At 33.3% G+C, this 22,992-nt stretch overlaps 1 protein-coding gene across 2 annotated transcripts in view; it reads right to left on the reverse strand.

The window, feature by feature from the left end:
• Positions 1-22,992, reverse strand: part of DCDC1 (doublecortin domain containing 1) — a 484,783-nt gene that overhangs the window by 370,048 nt on the left and 91,743 nt on the right. For both annotated transcript variants that reach the window (XM_058688531.1, XM_058688532.1), the window contains one exon: positions 10,049-10,215. In XM_058688531.1, coding sequence (XP_058544514.1) covers positions 10,049-10,215 — 167 coding nt within the window. The remainder of the gene's footprint in view (positions 1-10,048; positions 10,216-22,992) is intronic.

Below are 22,992 nucleotides of genomic sequence, written 5' to 3' on the forward strand. Positions count from 1 at the left end.
AGCTTGCTTCAGATTCTGTGTTTCCCTCTCTCTCTGCCCCTCCCCCAATCATACTCTTTCTCTCTCTCTCTCTCTCTCTCTCTCTCTCTCTCTCTCTCTCAATAAGTACACATTAAATTTTCTTTAACTTTATATAGTTTATCATCATAAAAAATAGAACAATTATATTGTGGGGGGGAGGAGTGTTGACAGAGTTAATCTTAAGTGTCATCATGTAAAATATACCCAATGGTTTTTATATCCTCTTTTGACATTTCTTCATTATTATACTCTGAACCTCAAAAAAAAAAAAAAAAAAAAAAGGGCCACTCTCAACCTATGGGAGATCTTATCTACACCCACTGCTCTTATTTCCACAACATCACTTCTTTCTTTTTTTGTATCAAGTACAACTTGTTTGAAAATAAATCTTACACACTCCTAACTTCATACCATTGCCTATATTAATCTCTTTTTCAAGCCCTCCCCATATTTCAGTTAATGAAGCATACCTTGCCTACTAACTGCAAACATGGAGCTCCAGTCCCATTATAGCTCTGCCTTGCTGTTCAACTCATTTTGCACAAGTATTTCAATTGCCTATGTATAATATTAATAATCAAGGTATTACTTATATGTGGAATTAAAAAACAAACAAACAAAAAAAGGTCAAACTCATAGAAACAGACAGTGTAAGAGTGGTTCCCAGGGACTGAAAGTGTGGAAAACAGGAAGATAGGAAGAAGTTGGTAAGAGGGTACAAACTTTCAGCTATAAGATGAATAATATCTAAGATATGACATGGTAACTATAGTTGATAACACTGCATTATATATCACTGAAATTTTGCTAAAAGAGTAGAACTTAAATATTCTCCTCAAAAAATATATATAAATATATGAGGTGATGTATGTGTTAATTAACTAGATGGTAGGAATCCTTTCACACTGTAAACATATATTAAATCACTATGATGTACACTTTAAATATCTCACAATTTTGTCAATTATACCTGAATAAAGCTGAAAAAAATAATAAAGATGATGATAGCTTACCATGTCTCAGGTGCTGTGATAAGAGTTTTATATACATTAACTACTTAATCTTCATAACAACCCAATGAGGTCATTATTATTATCGTTGTTACTCTTATCATTACTATAAACTGAGAGGACTGGATTCGATGGCCTCTAAAGCTCACTTCAACCTTAAAATGCTTTCATTCTATTTTTAATCTTTTTTATAAATTCCCATACAACATAGAATCTGTACCACATATTTTTAGTACTTAAGTACACACTAATAAGCATATCCTAAAAGTTTCATGTGCCTACGCTTTACCTCCAAAACAAGAATGTAAGCTTCCCAAGGGCAAGGTATTGGACAGTTCTGCTGTATAATCAACCCTGGTTAATGAGCACATAAGGACTATTCAACATTTCATCATTTGAGTTTGTCTTCTTTGGCGGTCTAATTTTTTTTTTTTTTTCATGGAGTAGGGAGATCTTTTCTCACCAAAGATTAGGTTAATTCAGTGACTGCCACAATCATAGTCCCTAAGGACACCACACCACATAGTTTATTTACAGGGATTTTGACACACATTGAAAGTCCTACATGTGTCCATCTGGTGGTTAGATGGCAAATACGTTGTGGCCTATGTAAGGGTTTGTTTTTCTTTTTTTTTTTTTTCTTAACATAATTTATTTTGTTTTGTGAAGACCAGAGTACATATCTACCCAACCCTGATTTAAACCCTGACCGTATTAAAAGAGCCTTTTTTATTTTATTAGTCATTGAATGTAAAATTCAATGCCAGAAGTATAATTAGGGTATCTAGACTGAATTTCTTTCTGCTAGAACAGCACTATCCAATAGAATTTTCAGTGATGATGTGGCTATTGGCATTTGAAATGTGGATAGTGAGACTGAGGAACTAAATCATTTTATTTTATTTTTTAATTATAACTAATTTAAATTTTAAAACCTCATGAGATTTTAATAGTGTATCAGGCAGTGCAGCTCTAGAAGATATAACTCACCTGTGGCTTGCCAAGGCTAAAGACTAGGATCTTTTCAGTACTTTTATTTATGTTGTTATTCTCTTTTCTGAAACTTCCCAGTGACATAATAAGTGTTGATGAATGGTTTCTTGATGTATCCTTATCCATGTATATGATTTGCTTTATTTAGGAACTTGAAATATCTTAAAAATTTAGTAACAGTATCCTGATTATTTTTAGGAAATTATGTAAACTTGATTTTCTGATATAATTAATTTGAAAAACTTTGAAGACAGTGATAAATTAATGCTATACTCCTTCGCATCTTTGTTACATACATAAAATATGGGCAAATAATGAGTTATATTATTTAAAAATCAGTAATTTATTGCTTTAATTAACATGTATTCAAGCTCATGCTATTAACAACAGGTGAGAGGAAACCCATGATATGTCTCTTAATAAAATAAACCAAGGCAACGATTTCCAAAACATTTACTCTGCGTCTTCTTCATCAATCAATAGTTAATAATCAAAGATTTTTAACTAACAATCAGTGACAACACTGATCAATTTGAATAGAAAATAGAAAATGCTAGTCAATCCTCAAGAGAGTTGGTTTTCCTCCCCCTAGGATATGAACTGCTTTAGTTCTTCAGGGGGAAAAAAAAATTCATATTCTTGTCCATTCACACAAACCTCTCGGTGAGCATTATTGTTTTGGGAGGAGGGGGCAGCAGGCAGGGGGCCCAGGATGTTGACGGAACAGATAGGATGTCAGGTGAAGATAGAATGCTGTGCCCTCTCTAACCAGCTGAAGACTCGGCATGATTGTTTTCTTACAAATAATACCTGTGGGTGTTGAAACTGTTCAGGGAATCTATCAAACACACTCTTTCACTTTGCTGCTGTAACTCTATAAAATTTATTCTCATTTCAAAAGAGTCATAGGCAATAATACCTGTAGGTGGTTGAGTAATTTAAAGAAAATTTGTCAGGTCTACTTTCACTTACTTTACCAGAACAATTCTATACTTATTTGGAGGTTTTAAAATGCAACATTTTCTATTCAGTATGATTAAAAAATTTCAAAATAAGAGCCCCTTATCTAAAGAGTTGTCTTAAACTAAATATAAGTAAAGAAAATATAATATTAGGATGTTTTAGAATAAAACTTTGATCCAAAAAGGAAAATAAATTAATGTTGTTTTTCCATTTTTTATAATTATATAAATAATTCACACACAGATGTACGAGAACAGAAAATACCTGACCGGTGTGACATTAGGAAAAAATATATTACTTTTAATGCCAAATTATCATTCTCAGGAAGTCATTCTCAGGAAAATCTGAAGGCTTAGGTCTATAAACTTATAAAAACTATCTACACAAATTGAAAAATATACAGATGGAAGAATAAAGGTAATAACGTTTCCAGATTAATTAACTTTCCTTGGTAAGTCATCAATATCCATATTAAGTTTACTTTATATTAAGTGTCATAAAACACTTAAAGGTAGACTTTTAAAATTTTTCTATTATGCAACTGACATTTTTAGTCATAAGTTCAGAGGGAGAAAAGTTCAATAATGCTTAGTTTAAAAATGTATTTTCTGTATTAATTCATTTAAAAAACATTAAAAAGTTAATTAAACCTTTAATTAATCAAAAAAGTGATAACTAACACTTTTTAAAGTGTTTATTTAAAAGTGAAGATATATTTTTTGGGGCGCCTGGGTGGCGCAGTCGGTTAAGCGTCCGACTTCAGCCAGGTCACGATCTCGCGGTCCGTGAGTTCGAGCCCCGCGTCAGGCTCTGGGCTGATGGCTCGGAGCCTGGAGCCTGTTTCCGATTCTGTGTCTCCCTCTCTCTCTGCCCCTCCCCCCGTTCATGCTCTGTCTCTCTCTGTCCCAAAAATAAATTAAAAATGTTGAAAAAAAAAATTTAAAAAAAATAAAAAATAAAAAAAATAAAAGTGAAGATATATTTTCAATATCCAGATGGAACTTACTCTTCATTAAAATGTTTACAATCACATAAGCAGGAAAGTTTATCGTCCTATACAAAATTACTTTAAAATATCATTTTTAAATAAGAGCTCTTACTTGGTTCTTAACTTTTGAGGGAGTGTTTAATATAATAAAAATAATATTTTGAATTGAAAGGTACCCAACTGAGATGCTAATAAAGCTCTCTGTTTCTATGTAACTGAATTATCAGGAAAAAAAAAAAAGGAAAAATCTTTAAGTCTAATTTTTTTCCAAAGTGAGTTATTCAATAACTAGTTTTCATGGTAAAAAGTTCAAATTTGAGCCAAAGATACATATTTGATACTTTGTAGTATAATTCTAAGAGAATTAGAGAAAAATACAGATTAGAAAATTTTTCTCCTGACCTAAACAGCTTTATGACAAATCAAATGAAATGTCCCATGAAGATAAATGATGGAAAATAAACAATATTTCAATATTGTTTCCTGTTTTATCTATCCCATCATGGTTTTTGTCCCTCTCTGTAATAATTACCTATGCACAAACTCTAGATGGCAATATTGCACTTACTGTACTTTCAAGAAAATTGTCACAGTCAGTCGCCACATATCCTCTTTATCAACATTTTATGTGCCATGGATCTATAGCCTCTTATTATAAGTGTAATGAAGCAGAAGTTATTGAAGCATTTTATTGATTGCTCAGATCACAAGTTTACTGCCATACTGAATTGGCACCTTACTCACTGAAGCAAACTGCTGACACCTTTTTTAAAAAGTGACAACTACATCTATTTCATGACCAGAAATCCATTTTCATCTCTATCAAGACAAGAATGCAATTTTCACTTCATTTAACTGATGTTAGGCCTGCTCAAAGCATGACACTTAGAAAAAGACACAAGTTTAAGGTTCTTAAAATACTTCAAGTAACTAGAATGCAGCTTGGTTTCAGGAGAAAAAAATCAACAATCATTCAAATCTAGAAACAACCTAATATTCTATAAAATTACCTAGCAGAACCTTAGAAGTAGTTTTCAACTACTTGAAACTACTGCAACACAATTTTAATGTTTTTAATAGTAAGTTGTATTTATATATTATTGATTTTGCTCCAAGCTTTTGAAAGACATCAAGAAGTTCAAAACTGAACTATTTTGGGTGTTGCCCCACTAAGACTAAATCAAGGAAACAGCCCAATTTCTAGTGTATATTATAGATGGGGATCCTGTTTAGAGCAAATGACTATAGTTAACAACACTATATTATATGCTAAAAGTTGTTAAGAGAGTAGATCTTGAATGTTCTCACCACAAAAAAGAAATGGTAATTATGTGAGATGACAGAGGTGTTAACTACCCCTACGATGGTAATCATTTCATTATATGTAAGTGTATCCAAACATCATGTTGTACACCTTAAACTTATACAAAGTTTTATGTCCATTGCATCTCAATTAAGCTGGGAAAAAAGTAGCTGGCATACCAATAATAAAGGATACATAAAGAATGAAATAGAAATAGTTACTCCTTCAGTCATGTTAAGACCAATAAATGACTTTGAGTGGCCTAAGATACAAGATATAAAAAGACAAACTTTCAACACCTCTTTTATGGGGAATTAAAATATTAACATTTCTTGGAAAATACTTTTTGCAATCAACAAATTCTGTCAGTACTAAATGTAATTCAAGTATATTTTGAACTCAATCTATTCTGAGTAGAATTATATTATTATTTCTTTGCTACCTAAGTATCAAACTGATTAAGAGCGTGGGTACAGTGGGCCAACATTAACTTAGGAAAGTTTTTAAACAAAATCTAGAGCTTTGGTAGAGGTTAGTTTAATGTAATAATAAAATACATTTCAGTGTTAAACTGCAAAACTAATATATGCTACAGTTGGATGGTCATTTCCTCATCTAATTACATGCCTGCAAAATAAAGTTATAGTACAAATCCAGTTTAGAAAGTGAAACCCAATCTCTGAAATAGAAATTCAGTGTCTGAGATTCTTATACCCAAGACATCAAATATAGAACATTTAGAAATAGCATGTAACAGCATTCAAAAAGTACTTTGTTTAATTAATAATTAAAAGGACCACATACACAAAAAGCTTAAATCACTTAGGCAGAAAATTATAGTTTTCAATAAACTTCATTAAATAATGGTCTATTACAAACAGCCCAGGTACATATTTCCAAATGAAAATTATAGAAATAAAACATTTCCTTTAGCTTCAGACATAAATAGAAATTGTCAGGTTTTTTTTTAAGTTTAGAAAATGCTTGAAGAGTTTAAGAAATATTTGGGTGTATTTTCTTTATTTATTGTTTTTAAGTAATCAACAAACTAAAATTTAATTACAAAGTTGATCATTTCTTTCCAAAATATGGAAAAGGAGAAGTAAAATTCAAAAAAACCCTTCAAATTTTTTCATATCTTAAATTCCACAAAGGCTATGATTTTCTTCATAATTAAGATGGTGATTGCTAAGATATCATAGTTAGATACTCATTTCCTTTGTTTCTGTCTGAATTTTAAAAATGACTATGCAATCTATAACAACTGTTAAGCTATACTGTGAACCACTTTAAATGATTAAAGCTGGATACTTATGAACTCTTTTTGAAACTATTTTAAGAGTGCAATGCATTCATTATTTAAAAGTATCTGAGAATTTTGTTGGTTGGGGAAAAATTCAAAGAAGTATCAAAATTAAGACAACATTTCCAGTAATGAATGTTTCCCAAAGATCATGTTTGTACTTAAAATCAGTCATTCCAAATCATTATTTATATAGCTTCCTGGCACAGCTCCATGGACTTTCATGCATCTCTACAGTGTTTCTGAACAGACTGACATATATTTTGTTTACTGACAGCAACTAAAAGCTCTACGTAGGATCATAAATAAAGAAGATCATGTTTAAAAATCACTAATATCATTTTAAAAGGTAGTGCAGGCTTGTGTTTTGGCCTCTGTTTAGCTGTGTTAGGCCTATGAATGACAGCTTCCCTGCTTGAAGCACACAGAAAGCACAGCCTTCCTCATTCACTGACAGGACTGTGGCCTTTTCACACGTTCCTTCCACAGCAGTGTTTGTCCCCAAACACTGGAACTCGACACAATGGCATTCCTCCTTCAACACCCCCACCAACAGCACCACTACTTAACAAGAATGCTAATGAGATGAACGGGCCCTGTCGCTGAAAGTGTTAACTGCATTTCATAGGAATGCATTTATGCTACTTCAAAGATTACCAATTAAATAGATTCTGCTTAGCTCTGAGCAATTTCTAAGATGTTTCCACTTTTAAGGAAATGAATGTGATAAATGTAAGACAAAGTGACTTTATGCTGTCCTATATATAATATCTCATTTTATATACATGAATCAGTATATACTTAAGACCACACTAATGTAGTGGGCTTAATTCAGTTGCATGCTATAATAGCCAAGTTAAAGTTAAAAACTGAAAAATGAATATGTTTATAAACATAAAACCAGTAGTTCTGACTTTCCTTTTAAAGCTTTATGATCACAGTTTATTTGAAAGATATTTCCTTTGGGAATCCCAAAGCATCCAATTTAAAGTTTGTAATCTTTTGATAGAATCTCAGTAAAACAATATTACTGTTTTTATATATGATCTCAGAAGTGAAATGAATAGAAATGATATCGAGAGTTCATATAATTCTGCAAGTTTAGGTTTGTTAAAAACAAATAAGAATCATCATCCATTTCCATTTTACCTAATGATTCCTCAACACAATCTTATATAAAAGTAAATAGAAAAGGCTATTCCTAAGGTCAAATGAAGTAAATGCAGTTCAAATAAAGTTCATCAATGCTAAGAAGGATATCTGCTAAGAAGTCCTACTCACAAATAAAGCAACTGCCAGGCTTAACACTTAGACACTGATGACCTGATAATGGTACCACTACAGTGACTTTTCTAAACACTGCAAATAATTTTAAATTAAATCATATTATTACAATACAAAAGAAAAGAGGCTCAAGAATACATACAATTGGGCATATCTAAAATAAATAAAAATTTGCATGGAAATGCATAATAATTAATTTTCTATTTCCTTTTCTTCACTTTTATATCTTAAAATAAAACCTAGACAAGTATCACATTAAAACTGTTGAATGCAAAGCTTTAAGCTATTACAACTTAGCAAAAGTAAAAGGTTTAGTTAGGAAGGGCAAAGAGCTTAGGTTCTTGAAATATGTCCAAATTTGGCATAATGTTGATGATATAGACAACCTCAGAGATGCTAAACATGTTAATTATTGTTCATATTTTGTTCAAAATGTATTTTTCATCAGTTTTGAGTCATAAAGAAATCTTTAATATCAAAGCAGCAAGTAATTCTTAAAACATTTTCTTTTTTCACAATACACAGAACTCCTTTCACTCTAGTACAACTGTATATACTTATTTCAATTTTAGATGTTTAGGATAATGGAAAAAAAAAACAAGTTGTTAACTATTTTCTGAGCAGTTTCTTATCTCTAACATCCTCACTTTTAATAAAACTTAGAAAATGATTTACGTTTTTTTAAGATTTGATTTAAACAGTGCTTTTCTTGCACTAGAGTATGGTCTCATTTTTTTTTTTTAACATCGAATAATTTTAAACTAATAGGTGGAATCAAATCACTTAATACCAAATAAATGATTATAATTAAACTGGTCATAATCCATTTTATAATATAATTGTATCTTAAAGGTTAAATAATATTTCAGTTTAAATAATTTCATCAAAAATACAACAAAACATAATTCTACCAGTTTTTATATATGATACTGGTTTGATAAAGAATATTTTTTAAAAGTTTGGATTTTTATTTTTCATATTTATTATCATAAACAGCCTTAACTATGATAATTATTAATCCCATTTCTTGATCCACTGAAATTAACTAACTAAGCAAACAATCACATTTTGAGAATAAAAGTTTCTCATGGGAAGAGATTTCTTGCTAGTTCTGGACACCTTAGTTCAAGAGTTTCTTCTAGCCAATACAAGTTGAACTTTTCCAAACCAGACAGCAGGAGGTGCTGTGTGAACACTGAGACCGAATGGCATTCTTACCTCCCATCCCCCAGCACACACACACAATAATAGCAGAATGCTTTCAAAATACTCATTTTTCAGTGGCCTGTGGCCTGAGATAATGAGCCCAGTTCTAAAATGGAACCTTATAGTTAGAAATGGAAAACCTAGACTTTATTTAACATGGTAAAATGTATGCTTAACTTCTAAAGACCAAGTACAAAGAGGATTCTAAAAATGTGGTAACTCCATTTTTATTTTATAAATGGCCATCGTCATTCTGCTTTGCAATGTGAATTCTACTTTAGGATAAATCAAAGTCCCTATAAGTAGTTATAAAAAAAAAATCAGTCTTTACACACACACACACACACACACACACACACACACACACACACACACAGAGTTATAGGATGGGATACTTAGAAATTAAAGGACAAAACCAATTTTAAACTGATTCAGATATATTAGTTCTATTTCTTTACTTTATAAACATACAGGTTAAATAAGCATAAATGAAGTGAGTTAGTCCTGACAAGAAATTAATTCACAATTTCATTTCGCAGAATGTGATTGGTTTACATTTTAGCCCAACTTCTACAATAGCAATTGTGATTTCATACTGAAAAGAAAAAAAGAAAAGAAAAGAAAAAAGAAAGCTGAACATTAAAACCTTCAACTGCTTTAGGAGCTATTCATTTTCTTGCTTAAAGTAACTGTCTATAGAAATTCCACATAAGGAGTTGCCTTCGCTTTGCACAGTATGCAGCAAGAAAAGATGAGACATATGACATCCCATACCAAAAGACAGATACAATTAGCCCCATTATTGTTGGCTTTGAGATTACAGAAGAAGCATTTTGGCTCCCTAACGGGCACTGAGTTCACAAAATACATGTCACAGTTTTTTTTTTTTTAATGACACAATGCCAATCATTGCTTCTATACAACCAAGTACATTTTAAAACACAGAATAAAGCAAGTTTTAAAGAGGGGTGACTCACCTGTTTATAATATTTTTTTGCAGACTTTAGTCGTTGGTACAAGGCCAAAAGAACTCCTTGGATGTACATCTTAGCTCCTGAGGGGCTGAAACCTTCTCCCTTAGAGACCCAAACTGGTCCCCGCAACGGTGTGATGGAATTTTGCAGGCATTTTTCAAGCAGAGGTACTATGCAAGAAAATAAGGTAAAATAAATTCTTTTGACCCAACTGAAATGCACTGCCTGGAACATAGCCCCAGTACCAGAACTAACTCTTAACATCTATTATTTATATCTGACCTGGGTTAAGTCTTACAGAGGCAATTCCTGCATTACTAGTGGCCACCATGAAGGATGTATTTATATTGAGACACCCCCCCATGCAAGACTCATAAGCTTTGTGAGCACACCTGAATAGTCCTGAAGTGTGCCTAACTAGCTGCACAGAGTGTCATGGTGTGCACTGATTGCCTTATCTTCTCATTTATCACAGATGAGTTGGAACCAACCTTGCTGAAATCTACTTGCATTGTCCTGATAAAATTGTAAGATCCATGTTGTTTCTGTATATAGCTTCCCATAGAGGAGTCTATATACCTAAAACATCACATCTGGAAATTATTCATAAAATATAATCCACACCTTCATAAGCCATGCTATTCAAGTCTTTTCACTGCCATTGATTAAATAACCCATAAAAACAGGGTGGCAAGGCTGTTTAAAAATAAAGGGGAGCATCTTAAGCAAGCATTTTATCATACCTTTTTGTTTTTAAGTTTCTGGCATATAAACTAGTCAAAGATTTAGGAATGCTATTCCAGTAAGCATTTTGTAAACAGAGAGAAGATATTTACTTGTTGGCCTGTATTGCAACATCTATACTGGACTTGACAGACATGTTTATACACTTTTTCACACGATTAGCTTATAAAGTCTTTCTAGTGTAAAATAGTCAAATAACATGGCAGCTAGCTAACATTTTTCAAGATTTAATTTCCCTCTGAAATGCCAGAAATAAAGAAATAAAAAAAAAATCTTACACGCATTTGGGAACCCAGAAAAATGAAAGGATATCATTTTTTAACTTGGTCTTAAGTATATACATGTGACATAGTATAAACATACAAAATAACTATATGGCTTGGCTACCTTATTCTGATACATATTTCTACTAGAAAATAAATTAAATAGATCACCAGCAAAGAAAATAGCTCCTAGCTCCGTGCCATTGGTTATGTTATATGTGGCATATTTTATGCAGAGAGGCCTAGCGTAGCAATCTGGAAATTGAATTACAATTAGGTTCAGCTGAGCTGCTGAGCCGCTGAGTTATGCAAATGGCCTTTGCTACTGGTATTCTGCTGAATTTTGCTCTTAGTAAAAAAGTTATGCATTTTATGGCACTAAGTTCTGCAAGTCTCAACCATAGCACAATTTAAATTCTTTCTAATGTATTCAACACTAAGGAGAAGGTTGGAAATAGAACTTAAGCTTTTCTAAAACTACTATAAAGTTAAAAGAAAATTATGACCCAGGGACTATTTAGACATCTTTAGATGTGTGCATGAAATTCACTCACCCAGCCTCAGAAATTAATTCCTAAAATTCACATATCAAAACCATGTTTATCCCCCTGAAGCAACTGTTTTTCTCTGTAAGTGTTGTCATAACAAATACCTCAAACTTTTACAAAATATAAGATCATATAAACTACGAAGTAAAGAAAAATAAAAAATAAACATATATCAGAATTGCAACCCTTCAATCTTTAAGAAAAATTCACAATATAAATCAATCTTGATTATAATTTTTCCTAAAGAAAACTAGCTTAAGAATGATCAGTGCTTTCAGTTAACTGCATTCATACATTATTATGTATTGAGTTTTAACTTGTAAACTTTTAATTTGGTACACTTATTGAACATACCACAGTTTTTGAATATGGAAAGGCATTACATAAATAGCTATTAAGTTGAAATAATTTAAAGTAAACTGAGAAGTAGGTAATAAACTTGAATGATCTACATCCTGGATTTAATCTTGAATTTAAACCTGAGAACATGTTATCAGATTCTCTAGTCCTACAGTTTTATTCATCCATGCTTGCCACAAAATAAGTTTCAAATTCTTTAAGTCAGCCCAAGGGATTCCAAAGTATAATTTCATAGATCTTCTAATACAAACTCTACTTTTTGCAGGTTTGTGCCCTCTTAAATAAAAATTTAAGAAAAAAAAAGTAAAGTTTAGGAAAAAAAATTATACCAAAATCCAAGCAGTGTCAGAATTGATATAGGATAGAAAATAGCTCCCATGCTCCACATGATTTATGTAATTAGGAATACTATGGAAACCAGAAATAGCAAAGCAAAGAAAGCAGTATTCACAAGCAGGTTTTATAAGAGACTTCAGAATCTGCTCTGAACTTGTTGAATAATCTGTTCAGTATTCCAGAATCTCCCTGCTGGAGGCAGGGTCCTCATTATAACCACAAGAGTGCTAATAAAGGTTAGCCTCTGAACTAGGGATTAGAAGGCTCTTTTCTTTTTGGAAGCTGCAAACTAGTAACTTTGATGATCTTCTTGAAAAGGAAGACAAAGCACACTCCAAGAACAAACAATGTTTCCACTAACTAGCAAGGTACAGAAAACATAAGAAAATGATACGCCCTAAGTACTGAGAAAGGAAGTATAAATATAAGCCTAATCTATTTAAAAAATTAAATTTATTAATCAGTTAGAATACTTCCCATATAAAAGGAGACTTGACCTAAAATGATAGTTTTGAAATATAATAGAAAATTTGATTAAAAATAAGTCAGTTGGCTTTTCACCCCCAACCATAGATTTTTTTTTTTAACGTGTGAATTATTTTTTAAGGATTTTGGTGGATATTCTTAATATTCTATACCAAAGACAACTCATAAGTGTTCTTAACCAATGGTTTTCTTTTATGTAGAGTTCTTTTTTATTCAGTTTCTGAAGCAAAGTGCATTCTATTAAAGAAGACTATTGCATAAAGATGTGGTGCAAAAAACAAAGGCAATTATTTAGAGAGGACAACAGACACTTTTCAACCTTGGAAAGAGCATAAACCTAGATGTTGCTATGAGCTAACAAGGCCCATGAGAGATACTCAATGAAAAAATAAGTCTTTCCCAGTGAATGAACTCCAAGGTATTATTTTGTGCATAAACCACGAGTTTCTCCTTCAAACTACTACTCATAAATATTGCCTCAGAAAGGTTAGCTGGCTGCTATCTTCCTATATTCCTTTAATATTTCTGTGTAGAGCTACACACAGCATTTTGTCTTAGGTTTGAGGCCTTAATTACAGGTGTTCTACCTATTTGCTCCTATTTACATAGTTGCAACAAGAGATTTGCTTTCCTGTATCTCAGTATTTTCATTAAATAGGGCCTCAACACTTTTATTAGATAAGTGGTTTGGAAATTAATCATTCATTAAATTTGTCAATAAGCATAGATCAGTTAAATGTGATCATTCCATTGGGATCATTACCACCACTGCAGAGGTGCAGTTATGAGGTTGATAGCTTTTTATCCATTTTGTTTATTCTCAAGTTATGACTGCAGGGAAAACTGAGATGAATCCAACAGTCTCATTGTGTTTGGAGTTAAGACTGAGGATGCTAAGTAAATAGACCATGTGACCAAAAGAAGTAACTTCATTGGGTAGAGTTAATATTGAGCATCATGGGTAAATCGATCATATGATTAAACATAGTAGCTATTTTAATTTCATATCTAACAATTGGTACTTTTCTTACTCACGCCATTCCATTTCCCTTGCATTTCTTCCTCCTTTTTTCCACTTGTTAATATATTCTTGTCCTTCAAGGTTCATATCAAATGTTACCTTCTTTGGTAAAATATCCCATGTTATTTAGGCAGAATTAACTGCTCCCTCCTCTATGTTTCCCAGAGCATTGTTTATAATTTTATTTTCCACTGATTGATTTGAATTAATCCTTATCTTCTCCACTCCCACTCCCATCCTCCAGTATATCATAAATGCTTTAGGGTTCTGAGGCCATAGAATTTTTTAGTTTGGTAAAAGCAGTGCTTAATAAATGTCTACCAGATGAATAAATAGTACATTGGATATACTGTGGACAGTCTTTTAGGAACTATACACAATCACCTAAAATCTGTAACTTTCTATGACCAAATGAAAATTTGATCAAAATTTAATAAGTATTAATATCCCAGAATTTTGAAACACATTTAAAATATGTACAACTGTTTTGCCTTAATTTTCCTTATCAAATGACCTTGAAGACTAAGAAGGGAAGTAAATACAAAAGAAAATGATACAATTTGGCAATGAAGCATTAACAAGCCAGAAGGCCAGAGGTGGGTATTTTAAAAGTCTTGGAAAAGCCTCATGTGCATTATCCTACCATGCCATAAATCATGTTACTATGGGAAAAAGCACACCATAAAACTTATGTAACACAGCAAAAATATTAGTTAAGATCAAAATAGCTATTATAAATAATAAAGATGATATCCTCTAAGATACACCATATACAATGAGTTCAAATGCTATTCATATAGAAATAAGCTATTCCATCTTCAAGAGGACCTTATATTAAAATCACTTCATCACTGATAAGAAGCTTGAACTTATTTGGATTCATCATGGGGGCAGTACAAGGATTTCTGACAAGGAGACAAATATCTCTCTAAAGAGAAACCACAAAGCTGATGGAACTTACCAAGTAGAAATAGACTGGAATGTCTGTGAAGTTCTATACCTAGAGAATATAGATCTCTTTCCAAAAGCAACATCTTACATTAAAAGAGACGCTTTGTATACTCATTTGAATCTACTATGGAAAGCTAAAAAGAGGATTTTTTAATTAATATATTTTCAAAAAGTACTAGAAATAATCAAAGGCTTTAATAACCTGCTGTGAATTAAAAATTAAAATTCATGCCAATTAAATATTCAGAATCATAATTTACATAATACTGTAATTTTCACATTTCAGTCAGAGTACATGAGACTATGAAAAAAAAAGAGCACTGCCCAGAGCATAATTACCTATAAAGAAACTTCTATGTGCTCTTTGGCAGCAAGTTTCAGATCTCAGTCTTAAAATACTCAGCTATGTTAGCAGGGCATCATTAGGACATTTCCTACCAATTCAGTTGGAATTTATTTTTAAAATGAAGTTTATCTAAAAAGTCTTTTTTAGATGAAACAAAGTGAGCTCTTTTAAAGATACTAAGATTTGACTGTCTCCCATCCAGGGTGTATGCCTGGAGGGAGTGTGAGTTAGTGCCAAGGTATGTGTGTGTTTTAATGCTCTGCATCCAGCTCTAGGTAATAGTTGAAAAGCTCCCGGTCTCAGAAAAACCAGCAGATGCCACTCAAAAGCATGGTCTGCTGGGAAGATTGAATGATGTAAAGCATACTGTCTCCAGTGTTGCTTGATTTATATCAGTATATTCTTATTCAAACAAAACTAAACTAACAGCTGCTGCGTACTTTTGTTTATATGCTATATGTCAAATGTTATTGTCCCTAAGGTACTTATGTGAAAAGATTTAGCAGTCATATTCTTAAATACCGATGCCTACCCAAATTTGGATGCTTCCTCCACTGAACAAAATGACAAGCACACGATTGCTATACTTAGAGCAATCTTTCACAGCTGCTTTAGTTTTTCAGTGATCCTATTAAACTGACGGCATATTGCCTGTGGGGTCTACAGTGTTATAATACTGCTGTAAGAGACATTGATTTGTATGATAGGATCAAACAGAACAGGGATGCATTGGGGGGAAGAATTTCATAGGTCATATTGTTTTTACCTGAGTAAAATTTAATTTAGACATTGTGACCTTTACAGAACACCTGGTTATTTTAATTGCTGATGTGTGGATGAACGTTGACATTGGGACTTAGAAAGTATGAAATCTTAGGTCTCTTCTGTTCTGAAAATGCATCCTGAGTCATGTCTTTTCTTAAACTGAACGAAGTAGCTGTGCATTAAATATGCTGGCACATCTTCTGCTTGAGCAAGTGGACCGAAATGGTGTGAATTGTTAATGCCTTGCTGCTTTGGTTCACGGCTTGTGATTGATCATTTGTAACTATATCTACTCCTTGTTCCATGAAATCAAGTATGGAGTAATGGGTTCATCAGATTTTGGGGTTAAATTGAGAGTGAAGAGGTACTGTGTGTGGAAATAAGAGTTGCCATGTTCAGGGCTGGCCTTGTAACAGCATGGAATCTAAAGGCGATATTCAAAACCACTTCACTCATCATACGCTTACTGATTCTGAATAGGGCCCATTTGCAGGGGACATTTGGTAGTTTTCCAATACGCTTTATGCCTCTTTCTACTGCCACCACCATGCACATCTTTTTTTCATACGTCCCAGTAGCACATTGGTAGAACAGGTCAGCATACACAATTCATTTATTTGAATAACTTGGTTTATACAAGTAGAAATAAGCTGGCATTCTATTGTGTCTTGCCCTCCCCCTCAACAAAAATAATACCGTGTGGGTCTTTAAAAATACAAGTTATTTTGTGAACTCAGTTCCTTGAGTATCTTAAATATCTGATATTTAGTAATAATGTAACATAACTTGCTTGAACTGATATAGGTATAACTTTAAGTTTACTTAAATATTGAGAATAAACTGTATCTAATCTATTTTGTGTGGGTATGGCCTATACCAATACATAGTAATTGAATATATATGACCTGCTTTTGCAAACTTTAAAGCTCTGTACAAAAATTTGAGGTGTCATCTTAGTTTTGGAAAATGCAAAACATGGAACTTAAGTGAAACCAACAAAAATTAGCAGTAAAGGCCTTTAGAAATGTCATTATATAATTGTTTGCTGTAACAACTGATACCTTTTTACATTATTATTTTTTATTTTTATTATTGTTGAGAAAAGTTTAACCTAAATGGTGTTAACTGAGGCACCAATTAACTTTTGACCCATTAGGAAAAGATATCATAGAAAACACAGTAAAACTTAGAAACACAATCAAATATACAAAGCACTTAATGTGTAAGTACCATTAAAAGCAAGCTAATTGTAAAATGTTTCTTTTTTTTTTTTAAGATTTTATTTTTAAGTAATCTCTACACCCAACATGGGACTTGACTTTAACAATCCCGAGGTCAAGAGTCGAATGCTCTACTGACTAAGCCAGCCAGGCACCCAAAAATGTTTCAAAATTCTACTGTTACATTGTAAAGTATCAACGAATACAAATCTAAAAATTTTTCTTTCTTTTTCTTTTTTCTTGTCTGAAAGCAATTATAATAATAATACTTGACAGACACATACCTAATTCAGACAGCCCTACAAGAATCAGATAATGTGGATAAAGCTGTCTTGGTCTCCTTGGATGAAAATTCTAAGTCAATATATTACATTTACATATTTTATTTAGGATTATATATATATATATATATTTATATATATATATAAATATATATATAAATATATATATATATAAATAATATTATATTTAAATTATTATATATATAATTTGTAGTTTAAATGTGATAAACTAAAGTCTTTATAGTTTCAGCAATTAAAATGGAGGGTTCCCTTTCAATGTTTATTTCTCCATGCTCATTTCACAAAAGTAAAACTATATAATGTATGTAAACTATAGTAGAACTATATAATGTATGTAAAAAGCTATAATTAGCTTTTTGCATAATTTGTCTAATATTCTAAAAACTCTTATGGGGAAGAAAACAAATCTATACTGAGTCATGTTCTTTCACATGGAGAACTTTGTTAAAAAAATTGTTTTATAACAGATAATAGTAATTAAGCAATTAGTGTTCATTGGTAATTATTCTTATATTTTTAATAATGAATTTCTAGGATCACTGACAAGTCATTAGAGTCAGGCTAAGATTTTTGGTTCAAAGACTCAGAAATAGATAAAAAACGAAAGCTAGAAAGACAAACCCAACAAGATGGAAAGAGCAAGCATTTGGCTAAAACATTACATAAATACTGAAGCAAATTTAGCCCAACAAAACCTAGGAGTGATGATCATATCTTCATGAATATAAAAAACAGTCTATGTTTTAAGGACTTCAAAAGGGAATTTCTGACAGATATTAAAGAGTCTATGAGCAGATTAGACTGCTTTGTGAATGCTCACATCACACAATTCTGCATTCACACATTTAATAAAAGATGGAAGTGATCCAATTATAAAGGGAGTTCTCCAACTGCCACCAAAAAAAGCCTTTTCTTTAAGTCAAGCCTTTAAAAATTCTTAATATTCTCTATAGATCAATAGTAGAATTATAAGTCAGTGATTACCTTCTGTTTTTGTCCAAGCAACAAGAGAAGCCCAACTCTGATGCTTGGAGGTCATTAGGAAACACTGAGGGCCACGTATAAGAAACCTTGGAACCAAGGCAAAGTCACAGGGTGCACAGGTCCCAAGGGAAGTCAGAAGACATCTCCTGAGAGGCATATTTCCCACACAAAAGGGCTTTTAACTGGCTGCCTTCATATATTCTAATGCACCCTAGAGAGATTTAAGGGCTGATTCACAACTATTAGCATTTGGCATCCCTCTTCAGCAAGAGGTCTGAAGTTTTACATTTCATAAAATATGAGAAATAAAAGTAAATAGGACTGGGACCCAAGGATTGAAAAGAGACAATGTATTTAATTTTAAAGAAGATATTTTAGCCATAAGTTTGATCTTAATTCCCTGAAAAGTTCTAGAAGAGATTATAAGAGGAACAGTTTTTGAACTCTTAGAAAAGTAAACAGTAATCACGAGAACCCATATGGAGCAACTAATGTATTAAATAAATATTTAATGAACAGAGAGGGAGATTCTTGGGGCAAACAGGAAGACTCTTGGGGAAATTCTTTACATGGGGCTTGACATCTCTAACACCAGCATATAATTATCATTTCTTCCAGTGGGAAGTAGGTCCCAATAGACTACAGCTACCATCTATTATCCTTAAGCAAGGACCACTGCTAAATCCGCATGTCTCTTCTAAGTTAACTGGGTATAGCTGCAGCAAAGTAGGAGGACATATAATGTCTACAAATCTCCTGGTTAGATCCCCTGTTTAGAAATAATTGCTTTCCTTTAATGCTTCCATTTAAAAATTAGAGAGAAGTATGTCATGTAGTATCCAAAACAAGACAAAAGAAAGTTATGAGCAGATGCTGCCTTGGATCCCAGTTTCTTTCCTGGGGAAAATAATAAAAGGAATGAGAATGAACACACATACACAAATGCACACATGCACACCTGCACGCACAAACACCCAGTTGTCCCTTTATGGGGCTTGACTGAAGGCTGTAGGTTACATACATACCCTTCTGAGTTACCCACTCCTAGCTAAGAAAGCAATGCCACTTACAAAGCCCAAACCATCTGGACCATTGCAAAATTCCACATTTAGCAGAACAGAAGCTGTAGTACTAGCCACAAATGGGTAGTACTAGGCATTTTTGGGGCATAGAGAAGGGAGCATTTGACTAGACTCCTTCTCAGTGTCCTGAATTTTTCACTCACATTAAAAGGAATTTGAGTACAATGCTTCTAGACAAGGGCAGCAACCCGAAATTTTATACTATTTTATGATATCTACTCTACATTGTTTAGCCCTGAATTAAACATGGGAATAGAGACAAGACTACAAAATCTCTATATACATGGAGCTTACAGTCTAGTGGAGAGACAGATATTAAACAAATAATTCCCCAAGCAGTTTTATGAAGTACAATTGTCACAATTACTATATACAGGGTGCTATTAGTATAACAGGGATACCTGCCCTAGACAAGGGAGGAAAACAGCATCAGAGCAAGGCAATGTCAGGGAAGCGTTTCAGAAGAAGAAATATTTAACATAAGACCTTAAGATGAGTAGGCAACTGCTTGCAAGTCGGATAGGGTGAGAGAAAAAATCCAAGTAGGGAAAACATTATATGGCAATTTACTGGGGCATGAAGAAGAATAAAATGAGGAACAGAAATGAAAAAATAAGGTGACTTGAGTGCAGTGATGAAGAAGTCAGTAGTATGATGTGAAGAACTTCTCCAAGTTGGGTAGGGACCAAATCATAAAGGTCCTTCAGGCCATTATAAAGATTTAAGCTTGGGTTGAGTATGACAAGTTACAATAGGCTAAAATCACTTTTCAAAAATATTTTATTTTTAAGTAATCTCTATACCCAATGTGGGGCTTGAACTTACCACTCTGAGACCAAGAGTCACATGTTCTACCAATTGAGCCAGAGAGGCACCCCCTAAATTACTTTTTAAAATAGTGTTACCAGAGAGATTGGTGAGCTTGTAGATTCATAGCTAAACAAACAGCCATATCCATGGAAGATTACTGCAAATCAGAGACAGGGACTTTGATAACATAATAGAGGTCTCTGTCCCTTCGTGTCATAGTCAACATTTTTTTTTTAATTATCAATAATTGGGACACATGGGTGGCTCAGTCAGTTAAGCATCTGACTTTGGCTCAGGTCATTATCTCACGGTTCATGGGTTCGAGTCCCACATTGGGCTCTGTGCTGACAGCTCAGAACCTGGAACCTGCTTTGGATTCTGTGTCTCCCTCTCTCTCTGTCCCTCCCCTGCTTGAGCTCTGTCTCTATCTCTCTCAAAAATGAATAACATTTAAAAAATTATCAATAATTTAGACAGTGATAAAATTGGTATTCAGATCACATTTACAAGTGAAAACAAAGACAGAAGAAATTGTTAATCCCTGGGTTACAGTTTAAATATCTGAAAGATCTTGCAAGGCTAAACTACTAAATAAAAACCTTGAAAGTAGAAATTTAATAGGAATCAATGTATAATATTCTGTTCACATAGTTATAAAATCAGCAGTACAAGTACAGGACAAGGAAGAAGCAGTTTAGGAGCAAATTGTTAGTAAAAGTTTGGGGGCTTTTGTTGTCTTTAAATTCAATTTAGGTCAAAGATACAATGCGTTTAACAGAAATAAAAATGCATTTGTAGATTATATAATGATCTGGGAAAAAGTGGGGGAGGTGAGATTCCTTTACTCATCATTGATTGACCTGGGAAATTGTATTCTGATAAATTATGAACATTTACGTTCTAAGTTTCAGAAACCCAAATTGTGGCTTCCCCTTATAGAAAGGTGGTAGATTTATTATAAAAAGAACACTTCATCTTCTTCAGTTAAGGTAGAGAAACAACTGGAAGAAAGTATTACAAATCTAAGAAAAAGGTTTGCTAAAGGAATCAAGGAGAAAGTAAAGTGGTTTTATATAGGCTCCATGCCCAGTGTGGAGCTAGAATTTAGGACCCGGAAATAAAGAGATGTATGTTCTACCAACTGAGTTAGCCAGGTGCCCCTAAAGTGGTTTCAAAAGATGCTTCAACCTTATGATCAAAATAAAGCGGTATATGCATGAAAATAAACAAGACAGGTTTGTTTAGCTGGAGGAGGAAAGAGATCTTAGAATAAAGGTAAATATCTGATATGAACATACATTTTTAAAAGATATGAAAAGACAAACTGAAATCCTGAAGGCCAGATATGAGGGTATCAAGGCTAACTACACTTAAAGAGTTTATTACAAAAGGGAAAATATTTCAATTGTTACAAAATCACAAACAGTAACTGGAGTCCAGTAAAACCTAAGAGAGAAATAAAGATCTCACAGGGCAAACTCAGAATAATCCCCCAAAGGAGGCAGAATCCAAATACTGTGAAGAGGTGACATTTATTTTACAGATAAATTAATAGTAAAAGCAATTGGAGAATCTCTTTTGAGGATGGGACAGTTATACAAAATGTGCACATGAAATCTGAACAAATTAGAGAGGGGAATACTAGGAAGATTAACATCAAACACTCAAAAAATGTATTTAGTGCATCCTCCCCCGACCCCCACCACCAAATTTCTGGGCTTAAGATTAAGGCAAAGGGAAGACGAATTATGTTACAGAAGATCTAGGCACAGCAATAATAGATAAAGATGTCAGATCTAGGGGTGCCTGGGTGGCTCAGTCGGTTGAGCATCCAACTTCAGCTCAGGTCATGATCTCATGGTTTGTGGGTTGGAGCTCCGCATCGGGCTCTGTGCTGACAGCTCAGAGCCTGGAGCCTGCTTCAGATTCTCTGTCTCCCTCTCTCTGTGCCCCTCCCCTGCTCATGCTCTGTCTCTCTCCGTCTCAAAAATAAAATAAACATTACAAAAAAAAAAAAAAAAAGAAGTCAGATCTAAATTAGATGTTAACCAGTGGGAAAATACATCCTGGGTGGGATTATTTAATTCAGGGAGGTGAAAATGGATAGGACCGGTTTGAACAAAAGATGATATTGACAAACTTGGAACTTATTTTTTTTTTAAATATTTATTCATTTTTGAGAGACAGAGATAGAGCATGAGCAGGGGAGGGGCAGAGAGAGAGGGAGACACAGAATCTAAAGCAGGCTCCAGGCTCTGAGTCGTCAGCCCAGAGCCCAACGCGGGGCTCGAACCCACGGACTGTGAGATCATGACCTGAGCTGAAGTCGGATGCTCAACCGACTGAGCCACCCAGGCACCCCGGAACTTATTGATATCATATTTCTCACTATGAGAGACCCTGCAAGAAAAATATTTACAGGGATATGTTAGAAAAAAACACAAGTATGAACTCAAAAGGAAAAGAAAAGAAAGAACTCAACGACCGCAAAGAATGCAGCCCAAGCCTGTTAGAGAAGGGAACCTTTCTGAAAGGAACAGGAGTACATCAGAGGCAAATCCTAAATGTTGTAGAAAAAGAGAACAGAAATGTTAACTCAAGCCTAAGAGCATTCAAAAACTGAGGAAAGACCATGTCTACAGGAGGAAATGACATCAGTGCTATTCTTCACTGAGCACCTAAGACCGTGAGGCTCGGAAACATAAACATCCACTTCTGTTCAGAAATCC

Source organism: Neofelis nebulosa, chromosome 10, assembly GCF_028018385.1.
Source record: "Neofelis nebulosa isolate mNeoNeb1 chromosome 10, mNeoNeb1.pri, whole genome shotgun sequence".
NCBI lineage: Eukaryota > Metazoa > Chordata > Mammalia > Carnivora > Felidae > Neofelis > Neofelis nebulosa.